The 12,936-nt window shown below is 37.1% G+C and overlaps 2 protein-coding genes across 6 annotated transcripts; both read left to right on the forward strand.

Annotated features, from left to right (window-relative positions):
* The first annotated feature begins 22 nt into the window (after positions 1–22).
* Positions 23–4,242, forward strand: galectin. 4 transcript variants are annotated; one of them, XM_068295663.1, is made up of 4 exons: positions 2,327–2,342; positions 2,409–2,509; positions 2,893–3,008; positions 3,083–4,242. In XM_068295663.1, the coding sequence occupies exons 2-4, from the start codon at positions 2,432–2,434 to the stop codon at positions 4,131–4,133; spliced, it is 1,245 nt and encodes a 414-aa protein (XP_068151764.1). In that variant the 5' UTR covers positions 2,327–2,342; positions 2,409–2,431; the 3' UTR covers positions 4,134–4,242. The 4 variants fall into 4 exon arrangements, with proteins under 4 accessions (XP_068151765.1, XP_068151762.1, XP_068151763.1 ...); XM_068295664.1 differs by lacking the exons at positions 2,327–2,342; positions 2,409–2,509 and adding an exon at positions 23–258; XM_068295661.1 differs by lacking the exons at positions 2,327–2,342; positions 2,409–2,509 and adding an exon at positions 674–1,063.
* An 879-nt stretch (positions 4,243–5,121) lies between these two features.
* LOC137581104 (32 kDa beta-galactoside-binding lectin) lies at positions 5,122–7,116 on the forward strand. Of its 2 annotated transcripts, XR_011033062.1 has the most exons (3): positions 5,122–6,347; positions 6,409–6,659; positions 6,738–7,116. XR_011033062.1 is itself a non-coding variant. In XM_068295278.1 (2 exons), exons 1-2 carry the CDS (start codon positions 5,174–5,176, stop codon positions 6,447–6,449), a joined length of 1,215 nt encoding a protein of 404 aa, XP_068151379.1. In that variant the 5' UTR covers positions 5,122–5,173; the 3' UTR covers positions 6,450–7,116. The 2 variants fall into 2 exon arrangements, 1 of the variants encoding a protein (XP_068151379.1); XM_068295278.1 differs by having other exon boundaries at positions 6,409–7,116.
* Positions 7,117–12,936: the final 5,820 nt, after the last annotated feature.

Genomic DNA, 12,936 nt, shown 5'->3' on the forward strand with positions numbered 1-12,936 from the left:
TCTCTGTGAAGACAGAAATGAGTTTTTGTTCTTTTTTTTTTTTTTTTGAGTAGTTTTATCTAAATATAAAAAAAACCACTCGCATTACCTGATATCAGTGCTGATAAAATTGTGGTGCATTGTACCTTATGTGTGGAGCTAAAATTATCAATATTAAAACATATTAAATTTGGACTAATAATGCGTTGCTGTTGTGGAAAAGGAACGGGAGAATCTGGCCCAGAGGAGGAGCATCGGCTACATGTTGTCACAGATAATGTAAGTAAGAGCAAAGTTGAAACTACTAAGTGCAATGAATTCCCCTATCTATTGATATGTACAAATACAAACATAGATATGTGTACGCATTCGTTAGTCGACAAAACCTTAGTACTGTTCACTTTTTTTCGATTTACCAGGTATAGAGTGTGTCATCAGTAGTTTAACTTTAGGCTTTTTGCGTGTGGGGTGTATTTTGTGTCTATCGTCATACTTAAATACATATGTTATTAAAGACAATCGTATTTACATAATTGTCAGCAAATTTGTTCAGCGAGAGTATTTGGCAAATCATCCCGCGTGCTGAATCCAAAGAGAAAACGACAGAGAGTGAAAGAGATCTCAAGCTCTCCCCCATTACTTAGTATCGGCATCGTGAGAAGAGAAGTGCTTCTATCATTTAGCTAACCCGTTTGGGGCTCTCGTTAGTATGACGGCAATAACCCTCTTGGTTTGCTACTCTATTCGCGAGTTTTTAGATTTGTCGGATGCATTTGTGCGGAACGCGTTCAACCTAAAACGCAGTTTAAGATACTACAGGAACAAACGTCGACTGCAGCTGTTCGCATTTCATTGCAGGAATCACTGGTGGCGTCAGTCTATCGACGGTCAAATTGACGGCATGCAACGCAAACTAGACATCGATTTTGCGGCCGTTGAGGCCCACCCAGAGTCCTTCCGGGCCATTGATGATTTCAATGAGCGCAGTAGACAATTACACACCGATTTCATAGAGGCCGAACGCCAGCAACTTGGTCAAATGAATAACTGGGACATCGAAGAGATTGACGGGGCTAAATTTAATGTACGTAACTCTCATTCACACCAAAAAATAATATAAGTACAGGGGTGTGTTGTGATTAATACAAAATGCATACATACATCCATTACAATGCATTTTATCAATTATACATATGATTCAACGATATGTGTGTGTGGGTGAAATGGTCACGTTGAGTGTGCTTTGTTTTTGCACTCTCTCGTTCTATGCTCGCAAGCTTTTATCAGCTGTTTAGCAAGTGGTGGCCTAAAAGAAACTTTCAACTCGTCAAAGCAAAAATATCGATTTTGTTTAACTTCATTCTTATTTACCAACTAATTCTACATTGAAAAATAAGTATAAAGAAGCTTCTACTATCCTGTTTATAAAAGATTTTTAAATATGTATGTACATACAATCTATATTTATCAGCCACTTGCTTTTTATTCATTACATGTGTGTATATGTAAATCCAGTGTTGGATTAACTCTTGGGGCGGCGTATAATATAAAAAATATGTGTGGCAAATAACCATACTAAAAATTTTGAAAACGTGAGAACTACAAATAGTTATTATTGAAATAAATCTGTTCAGACGGCTCTCAATTTCATCAATATTTTATATTAGCAAAAATAAGTTAATTTAAGATGAAATATTTATGTCGAAAGTTGTTTTTTTTCTATAGTAGGTTTCAAAGGTTGTCTAAATGTTTTAAAAATCCAATTCTTTGGCTGCTTTTTGCATACTTTAGACGAATGTATACCTATGTAATTTAAAAAAGTTTAAATTTTTCAACCAATCATTGTTCAAGTAGTTAGTTAGCTGGCACATCCCGCGTATACGTTATTTTTTACTACTTATATGTCGGGATGCGAAATTGGGGCCAGTTTCCTTTTTTTCATGGGCGCCTATTGAAGTTAGTCCGCCCCTGAGTACATCTACAGTGCTACAATACAAGCAAAAGCTTTTCAGCTTTGTCACATCGTTATTATTGTTAGTCTCTTTGCACGAGTCATTCGCGGAATGTAAAGGAAAATAATCACGCAAATAAAAACAACAGTACATCCGTGGCTTAAGGAAAATCAGGAATAACAACAAATATAGATATCAAATACATATACGTAAAAAAAAACCTTTAAGCAAATCCAAACGTTTTTAATTAAAGTTAATCTGTTATAAGTAGCGAGGAGTAGAAACGCCTTTTATAAGTGCACTAAACATGTATATTGTATATGTTTCAAAGTCTTGAGATTTAGTGGGCTTTTATTTTTGCTCCCACAACACGTAGCAAACAATATATTAAGAGTTTTGCCAACAATCTTTGTATGTTTGTATGTTGCAAGCATGTGAAATGCACTGTGATTGTTTGAATACCCTTCACACTTCTAGAATTGGTTCCTAAGCCAAATAAAATGTGTTTCAAGGTTTTGGGTAGCAATCTGTGCTGCTGCTGTTGTGGTCATCAGACAAAGAAGGGCGGATTGAATGAGGTAAGCAATTCAGGCTCAGAATTAACTTCAAGTTATTGATTTTTTAAATATGGAGCGTGCTCCAGTCTTTTGGACTAAGAGGCCAATACAACAATTTGTATTGTAATATTGTAATATTTTCCTTCTTTTTGAAAAGTATTAAGTTTTTATTTATGGATCTATTTTCCTATTTGATTAAGCGTAAACGTTTTTAAATAAATCGTCACGATTACGGAAGCAATAAAAACAAAAAACAATTTAAAAAGCGCCAGCCAAACACCCAAAAAGGTGTGTACATTACATACATCATCCAAGTGAGGAAGTTGATAGTCATTTGATGTGTAAAAATAACAAAATATTAACGATATTATTTAACAAGTTAAAACTTTTATTTTCTATTTCAGGCGTCTTTTTACGAATATACAGATCCATTGCCAAAGTACTGCAACAATGAAATTGGAAGGTTGGGTGAAGGTGTAAGTTTTACGTTTACTGGTAAAATACCTATTAATTGCGAGAGGTAAGTGATATAAATTTGCACATCTTTATGAGCAAATTACAGTCTTTAATCAATAATTTTTTCGTATATTGCAGATTCTCTTTAAACTTTGTTCTTAATAATGAAACGAAGGATATTGCTTTGCACATTAATCCACGCTTACCTCAAAACTACATTGTTCGCAACACAAAACTTCATGAAATATGGGGTCCTGAGGAAGTGTCCTCAGCACTTCCTTTTTTGTTAACCCGAGGGGAAAGATTTTCCATACAAGTTCTCGTTACTTCTGCCTGCTATATGATCTCAGTAAATGGTCATCACTTTGCAGAGTACGGCCATCGAATACCCTATAATGAAGTAAAAATGATTGAGGTCAAAGGTGACGTTGAAGAAGTGGATATGCTGCGCACCATAGTTCAAAGCTATCCGGAACGACTGCCAGAATCCAAGGCGAAGCAAATAGAAATCCACTTAAATGAAGATGGATCTGATGAAATCGATGCCAGTGCCGAGGAGGAGATGATTAACATACCCGCTGAATGGTGTCTTATCAACGCGCCGACCAAACAGATTGATCCGATTTTCCCAAAAAGTGCACAAAGCTTACTATCCTTACAATCAAGCAAGGATGATGGCCTTACATTGCCTTATTATGGAGCTCTGCCACCGGCTTCATTAACAGAGGGTAGATGTCTAAAAATTGAAGGTCGTGTCCGCCTACTGCCTCATTCATTTTACATAAATTTGCAACACGGTCAGAACATTTGGCCACATCCCACAATTGCATTCCATTTAAACCCAAGATTCTCGCAGGCGAGCAGTGGTCCAATGGGAAAAGCTGTCGTCTGCCGAAATTCCTGGTCAGCTGGTAGTTGGGGTGTTGAAGAGCGCTCTGAGCTTGATACAAATTTCCGACCAGGTCGTACATTTAGCTTGGTTATTGTTTGCGCAAAGGATTCATTTGAAGTGTACGTGAACAAGAAGTTTATAACGGAATTCAAATATAAAATGGCGTCGGATTTGGTGGACACAATATATATACAAGGAGACATAAAGCTATGGAATGTCACTCTCGAACAAAATGCGATGATCAGGGGTAAAAATGTTCGCATCTACCATAATCCTACGTACACGGAGGAATATTAACATTAGTTTTCCGATTAAAGCATGTTGTTGGCTTATAGCCAGCACAAAAAGGGGTTTTTGACCCGTGCCTTATGTATTTGGCGACAATAAAAATGTTTTCGTTTTCCAACACAGGTGTTTAATTTTTTAATTTTTATACCTTTGCATATTAATTTAAACAGAAGTGTGTGACGTATGGAAGAAAGCATGTCTGACTATTTAAAGTATACCTATATATTCTTGAGCAGCACATCTACACGAATTCAAATAGCCATAGGCGCGAAGTTTTCCTAGACCATTAAATGTTCGAAACGGCAAAGTCACGAAAATTGTCTTTTTCTCAATAAATTCGTTGTTGTTGAGATTAATTTCATTGTTAACGCATGTGCCAATTAATATTTCTCAGTTCAATATATGTATGTAGCTGTTAATGACTATGCCAAATTGCATAAAGATCTGATTACTATATCATATAGCTCTCTTAGGAACAATCGGTCAAAAATTATTACTTACAAATTTGTTTTCTCCGATGCGAGGCAAAATAGTAACAAACTCTTGTTTCTCGGATTGGCATAACTGTTATGTGTAAAGCTTCTACATACATGCGCCGTCTTTCTTCAGCCCAAGTTAGTAAGCCGTTTATTCGCAGAATTTCAACTTTTTTTAAGATAAACGTCCCTCCGCTTTGACGCTAGCAGGTAACGAATAAATAACAGATTGTATACAATCTTTGGTATGGCCGAAGTTAGCCCCGGCCATTTGTTGTAGATACCAGGGAAACGTAATGTAGATAAGAAATCACAGAAGTGACTTTAACAGACTGTTAGCTGGCGCGCTTGCCTGTGAAATTTAAAATAAAGATATGTTAAATGTATTAATCACTGTTATTTGGTGTAGGTTGCAGATGTCAACAATCAATAAACATTTTTTAGAATGACCAGCCACTTTATTTTTGAATATGATCAAAATGCTTTCCTATGCCTGTAACTGTAATTTTGAAATCTTTTTCTTTTTGTTTTTTTTTTTTTTTTTTGATTTTGTTCTTATTAATATGAACAAGGATGTACATGAACATTTTTCCCGGAGCTCGGACTATAGCTCTGAGACGTAATCTGGACGCCATGTCAGTTTTCTATGAGGAAAGAAGTTCCGCCAACAGACGCAAACACTTTAAACTAATGGAAGCAGCAATGCCAGGTTTGAGCTTCTTTTTTCATGGACTCATACTAAGCGCATGCGAGCACTTTGCTATTGACTTTATCGCAAGAGAAGCTGAACTAAGCCAAAACAGTGCTGGTAATGGGGACGGGGTTGGAGATGTGCTGTTGCAAATCGCAGGGCGACTACCTCAAAATTATATAGTTCGAAATTCTCGACTAATGGGTAAATGGGGAATCGAGGAGAATTCGTCGAACCTTTTTTTCCAATTAGTGCGGGGCAAGTCCTTTTGGATACAGGTTCTCCTAACAGAGGAATCGTTTTACATTTCAGTAAACGGATTTCATTTTGTGGAGTACCACCATCGCCTACCTTACAGGTGGTTGGTGGGCATAGATGTTTATGGAGATGTGGCAGATGTTGTGGTTGACAACTTTTATGTAAGCGAGTATCCAATCCGCCTATCTGAAACTTTAGCGCGTCCATTAGCCTGCGTGTATAACTCACCTGTAATTCAATGGGTCCAAGACGGACGTTTTCTGCCACGTGAATGGCAACGGGTAGATGATGCTATAGCCCAGATAAAAAAACTGCACAAAATACATCGATCTCAGATAATGCTTCCATTTTACGGAAGAATACCCGAAGTTGTGAAGCTTACTGAAGGACGGGCGATCCGCATTGAAGGCAGAGTACGATTAATGCCACAGAGTTTCAGCGTGACCCTGCAGCGGGGTCAAGAGGTATGGCCCCAGCCTACAGTATCATTCTTCTTTAGCCCTAGCTTCCTACGTAACAGCCGCGATAAATTAGGAAAAGCTATTATAGCCCGAGGTGCTTTTTTGAATGGGAGTTGGGTGAATCGTGAAGTATCTCGTATATTTACAAATTTGAGGCCTGGAAGTGCTTTTGTCATTATCATTGCGTGTCGTCAACGTCACTACGAGGTATTTGTAAATAGTGAACAACTTTTGAAGTTCAAGCATCAAATGAATCCAGACATCGTTGATATTGTAAATATTCGTGGAGATATTAGGCTCTGGGAAGTTGTGATCGAAAGTCTTGCACAAAATACAGGTAGGCATTCTAGTGGCATTGTTAACGATCGAAGCCGTGTTTTTCATTCCTTTCGTTGCAGCTCGCTTGGCTTTTGGCCGTGCACTGGGCAAGTTGAGGTAAATATATCAATATAAACAATCATCATTTGCACTCAACGGCGGGCAGCCTGTCAAAATTCATGTAGAACAAATTTATGGAAAACCTTTATCTACCGCATGCACTGAGAACAACGTCAATAAAGTGGAGTATGCTTTAAGCTGTTTTGACTGCATGATTCAAAGTCGTTGTTTTCTCTGAGTGTATTTTCATGGACTATATGTACATACATATGTATGTATAAAATCACTGCAGAAACGCCTGCCACGTACGCTTTAAGTAGATTTATGATTTCATCTTTGCCCAACATAGGATTCTGCAATTAAAATAGCGCAGCCTCATAGGGTATGATCTGTGTGCTCTTCCACGGCGCTTCAACTCATAAATGTCAATGTGCTCTTGCTGTCAACTTCAACTGGGCAACTGCCATATGCAGCATCGACATACCAGATACAGCCCCAGACCCAGACTCGACCCAATCGATCGTCAGACCTCTGAAATTGATTATTAAAAATGATAATCGATTAAGGACGCAGCTCTCCAGCGGGCCCAGCAGGCTGACGTTTATGTCTACATATGTTTAGCAAGACAGTTGACATTGTTTTTGGAATGGTCTATACAAAAAAGCTAAATAAATAAAAATGCAGCGGCAGTGTCAGCGAAATGGCAATGCCGAAAACGTTCAAGTGGACGTCAAATATTTCCCAAGGCTTGCAGAAGGAAGTCGAAGGCAAGACTGCCAAAGAGCAAAAAAAATATTATTTATGTTCCAGGTTCGGACGTGCTACGCATGCCTCGGTCCATTTTTACTAATGAAGTGGATCATTGATTGCCTGCTTTGGTTTTCATTGTGCCATCTATGTACATACATTCCTGTAGATAACTAAATCTTTACTCTTTGTATTTCTAAGCGCAGCATAGCCAATCCTTTGAAACCGCAATTGTAATGACCCACCTACATATGTATGTATGTGTGTATGAAAATATTAAAGAAAGTTTGCATAACTACCTCGATGTATGAAACACATAAATAAACTTATCTAGATATACCTAACCGAACCATTTACCATAAAGTCATCCAACACTGGACAACTGCGTGCAAAAATGCTGATCAGGACATGTCTGGCTGATGGCGATGGCGATGGCGATGGCTCTACTGGTTAACTGACTGCACCCATTTGCAGTAATTAATCAAATTCGAAATTAATTATGCGCACATGGGAGGCAGCAGCAGTGATTGGCCTCAAATTCACTCGCGTTGGCAGCGTTGCAATTAAAATGTCGTCGCACCCGAAAAAATTCAATTCCACAGTTTGTTTCGGATCCCTAACATCACAAATGCCTGCTCCAACTGATGTTGTCGTTGTCTCATGCGTCCAGTAATTAACTCAGGTACTGGTATCAATTCGCAAGGTATTGGGACAGCTACTGAATGATGATGCTGCCCTTGTTTTTGTAGTTTCGAACTGTTATTAATTATTGATTTCATATTTTGTAGGTAGCTCGTGCTGTGACTGCATTATTTTGTCTTTGGGGCGCCTCTTTTTTATCCTTACTCGCATTATTTTACACATACATATCTCGGCCAGTGGTGCAATTTGTCAGGACTGATTATGTCATTAACTTGAGAAGTGCTTGATGTTTCTTGATTATGTACCTTTTATCAAAAGCATAGTAGTTAAGTGACAATCTTTTCTGATAATTTTATTATTTATTAGAATTGCATTGTAAAATTTGCGTTAAAAAGACAGTTACAGGCATATTAAAGGCTTGCAATTGGAATGACCTGTACTTAGCTTAAAGAAAAAAGAGGTTCAGCTTTTGAACAAGAAACGTGCAAAATGGTAACAAATACATTCGCACCAACTTACAACAGCCTCCGCCTTGAATGTCACAGATTAGCCATCAGATCGGACCAATCGGCAAAGGCAGGGCTTATCAATATTCCAACTGTGTGCAATGAACACAGTCCAATCGGCAATCCATGCCACAGGTTTGCGGCACCAAGCACCAAGTCCAAATTAAACCCCAATTGAGGCAGAAGCAAAGCAATTGCAATTTTTTGAAATGGTCAACGGAATGCAACCCGTTTTGTTGCTTGCCGCCCGAATTACGAACCGTCACCGTCTCCAAAAACAAGTTAACGAAATATTCTTAAGCTACTTGGTGTATATAACAATGTCTATATACAATATGTAGGTGTATACCCAGCTTCGGTACACATACATGTGTTCTTGTATTTATATGTGATTTGATACTCACACTACATAGTGGCAAAAAACTGGCAAAATCAATCATTCGGTATCCACTGTACGTCGTACACGGTACATGTGTTAATCCAATGAATTCAGGACCCTCGAGTGGCGGTTGAGACGAAACCAGCATTGTCACAAACAATTACGCTCTTATAAAGTGGCAATACTCTTTAGTATGCATTGTATACATACAATGCAAGGACGTATTATAGGTGATACATTTTAAACATGGTTTCAATTCTTTCCATCAAATTAAATAGAAATCTAAACATAGGGTTAGGGATATAAAATAGTCGATCGAATTCCTCAACCACAAACATAATAATTTGGACCGAATGAGAGCACTCGAGCATGTCTAGGGCAGCCAACCCAAAATTCGACAATATCGAATGCGGCTTCTGTGAAGACTTGCAAACTGATCCTGCACCACTTAAACAATCGTATGTATACATATGTATGTATGTACATACGTGTGTAAATATGGGTGCATGGGCTTCGTCCACCTAACTAAGGGACAAGGTAGCCAATGGTACGCCAACCAAATACAAGCTTTCGGTTTCTCAGAATATCGCCCAAGATCAATCTTACACCCGTCTGATTGCATATTTTTATATGGTAGTTGGGCACATCGTTCGTCTGCATCCTTTTTCGGTGTTGTCGTCGCCAGTCGTCAGCCGTCGGCGTCTCTTTCGTTCTTTTCCCTTTTGTTTTATAGTCAGTTTTAAACAGTTTTTTTGTATTCTTATATTTGGTACCAGATACAACGCAAATATTTCAATAATTTCATTGCGACCACGTTGTTTGCCTGAATCTGCCTCTGTCCCTTGATTGTGTGACGTTTGACTGCTCTCATTTTGGACTTTACTTCACTCTAAAACCTAGTTAAACTTGTGTCGTCCGATTCTTAGATACTGATTGTCAAGAATACTGTCTCCAATAGTCCATGGCAATTAAAATGGACTGGTACAACAGTTATGGTTCAAATTGATAAATTTAGGAAAAAAGAGAATGCAAGAATTGCTCGCATTGCTCAGCAAGGAAGCCCTTTACAAGTATCTAGGTGTATTATCTGAAAATGCGTGGATTGACTTTTAATCCATTAGCTGTGCCAGGTGTTGTATTCGCAAACATAATTGGCTAATTGTAAGCCCTCTCCGTTAAGCCGCATGAGTTGGAAAATAAAAATTCGATTCGACGGCAACATGATTGTTGAACGTGGCTAATAAATGGCGCCATATTCCACCAGACATTAACATCGTCTTGAATAACAGCTTTTTAATAGTCAATAAAGGTCATATTATAGATAATCTGTTTGTTAACTAATGACATTACAATGAAATTAAATTGAAGCTCGTATAATATTAAACAGAATATTTAAGAAACTAAATAACCTTTAGTTCATATACATCTATTGGTTATAATTCTCTGATATATATAATTCGTAGTTTACTTACCCTCCAAAGAGGGTTTATATAAAATAATAAACAATTTTGTTATACATATTTTGGAATTACATGTTTTTAAACATTTACACTCTAATTCTGTTGTATTTTAGATTTACGTATATAAGCCTTTAACTTAGCGTGATTGCATCTAATAAAATCGATCTGTGGATATCTGTCGAATGTGTGTTCAAGCTTGCTACCCAAAAATTAGTTTGAAATACTCTCACGCACTGAAAGTTTCTGTCAGAAGTATATAATTTTGGGGGCGTAAACATTTTAAATAAATTTTCAAAGAAAAAAGATGGTCTTGCGACGAAGAAGTTAATTCAGATGTGATCATTAAATTCCAAATTCCTAATTTTTTAAGGATTCAAGTCAACTTTGTGATCCGAAGTGGTCAGTTTTTATATATCGACTGGAAATATTTTTCAATTGTTAAATATTTAACGACGTGTTAGATAGATAAAATAAGGCAAAAGAAAAAATTAAGAGACAGATTTCTAAAAATCATCTTAAATGAAACTGAAGTTTAGATCTCATTTTGCAATAAAAACAACCAGTGTCACAAAATGATTTCGATCATCTATATTTAGATTTGAGATTTTTATAGGTGTGCGATACTAGTAAATTTTTGGTTAATTATCAGATTGATCCAGTCAGAAACACTTGTGTTAATTTGAAAACGCTTGGCTGATGAACAGATCACGTTAGCCGCTTGTTTTTCGACATGTGATACCAAGCTGATGGCATTTATTTTGCTCTCTGGCTTGCTATGACTTGTTTTCCACCCCCGCCTAATGTCTAATGGCAGGCGACACACGCGCAAGTGTGCCTGTGGCCCGAAATATCGTTTGGTAGAGTCACCTGTACCAGGTGCGACAATATTTGAAATAGACGTCTGCTGTTATTTCAACTTAATTTCAAACAGCATGTACAATTGGCTGCGTTGAATATATTTTTAGACACCTTTTGAATCAACATTTGTACAATAATTTCTCGGCTTGCTACTACTAAGTCAACATCTTCTTCGTAACATGTGATCTTGCGGCTTGGCATGCTATGTTTGGCTTTCATGCCCAGTATACAGTGTAGGAAGAACGATATATCTGAAATTTTACTTGGCTTTTGTTTCAACTTGGTAGGTTTCAAATGCAATCAGTCAAATTCCCAATTGTTTGCTTTTATAAAGGCCTTTGCTTGCTACAAGTTCTTGATCTCGGCACAAGCCAAGTACTGCAAGAATGAAAAGGATGATTTTAATATGACTATAAATCTTATTAATATCAATAAGCTGCGTTTGCAATTTGCAACATTCTCCCTCGATCATTTGCAATGGTTTTCTTTTCATTTCGCGCGTTGACGGAATACAAAATTAATTTGTTTTGTTGCATTTTTAATGCTGCTGCGAAATTCATTTCATTATTTTTTAATGATATTTTGATGATTACATAAAATATTTTACTTTAAGCCTTACACCCAAGTTATTGCGAATGTCAGTCGAGGCAAATATCCCCTAAATTCTTTGAGCTAGGTGTGGTCGAGGAACGCCAACTTTGTCTCGTCCATTGACTGTTGCGCATACGCACTTAACCATATATCGGCCAGACGTTGACAATCCACTAAATATATCGAATCATCACAACTGTGCCGCCATATGGCTAACGAACGGGCACTAGTACCAGTCAATGAACTCGCGTATTGCACACAAAGCAAAAATAAATTTTTTACTGCATTATAGGTAAACTTACCTAAAGACACTTCGGTAGATAATTAATGGATATAAATTGTTGCATGTTTTGAATTGAAATTCATAAATTAACATTATTAGTCGTTATTGAATCAAATGAAATTGAAATAGAGGGTAAAACTTGTCTTGGCACTTACACTAAATACAATGAACAATTACTACGTATTGACCATGTGGTGAAGCCGCAATATAGTGGCCTAATTACATCAGCTAAACTTTATGCAAAGTTCCTAACTCAATAGCTTAAATGAAACTAAAAGTTGACATTCGCTTTAACATTTTTATGTAAAATCAAACTAAGTTAATTAAAAGAAATTGGTTGCAATCACGTGGACGATGTGTTTACTCCAAGCAGTGTTATATAATGTGTTGTAAATACTTTTAGTCTTAAAAACTATTTTAGAAGGCTGTTTAAATAGGAAAATTAATTAAAATGAAGGGATACAAAAATAGAAACAAAAATTACAATTGCAATTGTCTACCTTAAATTCTAGACTTTTTGCTTTGGTTTCTTCTTGATTTAAAAGTGCAATTCATCAGACGTTCATCATTTGGCCGATAACCTATCCGTAATATTATACATATATAGTAGAGGAATACATTCACACATTCATGTATACTTATTTGTAAACACGGGATGATGATATATACTATGAAAAACAGAAAATGTACCTTTTTTGGTACGTAACTGTCAAGCTGCTGAATCATGGGGGCTGCGATTTGAACAAAAACAGTTTTGTTTAGTCAATTTTCCATTAGCAGTATTTGCGAAAACTTGGATGAAATAATCACAGATTTGTTCGATATGGACGAATCTTAGCACCTGTCTCAAATCATTGTTTCCAGTCAGAGATGACAACCTCTACCACTTAATAAATAACCTGTTTACAATCGCATTTACAGAAGCTGGTGTAATTTGATCTGGCTATTGCACTGGGTCAACGAGATGGTACGTACAAACCTAAGAATAGTGGCACGGATTGAATCAAACTAATGGGTGCACTTGCACTTTGGCAACCAACTGTGTGTGACGACGATATCATAACACTTTTTGCCTGTTCAGC

The sequence above is a fragment of the Drosophila tropicalis genome, unplaced genomic scaffold, assembly GCF_018151085.1.
Source record: "Drosophila tropicalis isolate 14030-0801.00 unplaced genomic scaffold, ASM1815108v1 contig_845, whole genome shotgun sequence".
Taxonomy (NCBI): domain Eukaryota; kingdom Metazoa; phylum Arthropoda; class Insecta; order Diptera; family Drosophilidae; genus Drosophila; species Drosophila tropicalis.

Coding starts and splice junctions, on each gene's coding strand:
- galectin (XM_068295661.1), top strand. CDS start 689: ATGACGGCAATAACCCTCTTGGTTTGCTACTCTATTCGCGAGTTTTTA. Junction 1,064..2,892: donor TTGACGGGGCTAAATTTAAT/GTACGTAACTCT, acceptor TTTCTATTTCAG/GCGTCTTTTTACGAATATAC. Junction 3,009..3,082: donor ATACCTATTAATTGCGAGAG/GTAAGTGATATA, acceptor CGTATATTGCAG/ATTCTCTTTAAACTTTGTTC.
- LOC137581104 (XM_068295278.1), top strand. CDS start 5,174: ATGTACATGAACATTTTTCCCGGAGCTCGGACTATAGCTCTGAGACGT. Junction 6,348..6,408: donor AAGTCTTGCACAAAATACAG/GTAGGCATTCTA, acceptor CTTTCGTTGCAG/CTCGCTTGGCTTTTGGCCGT.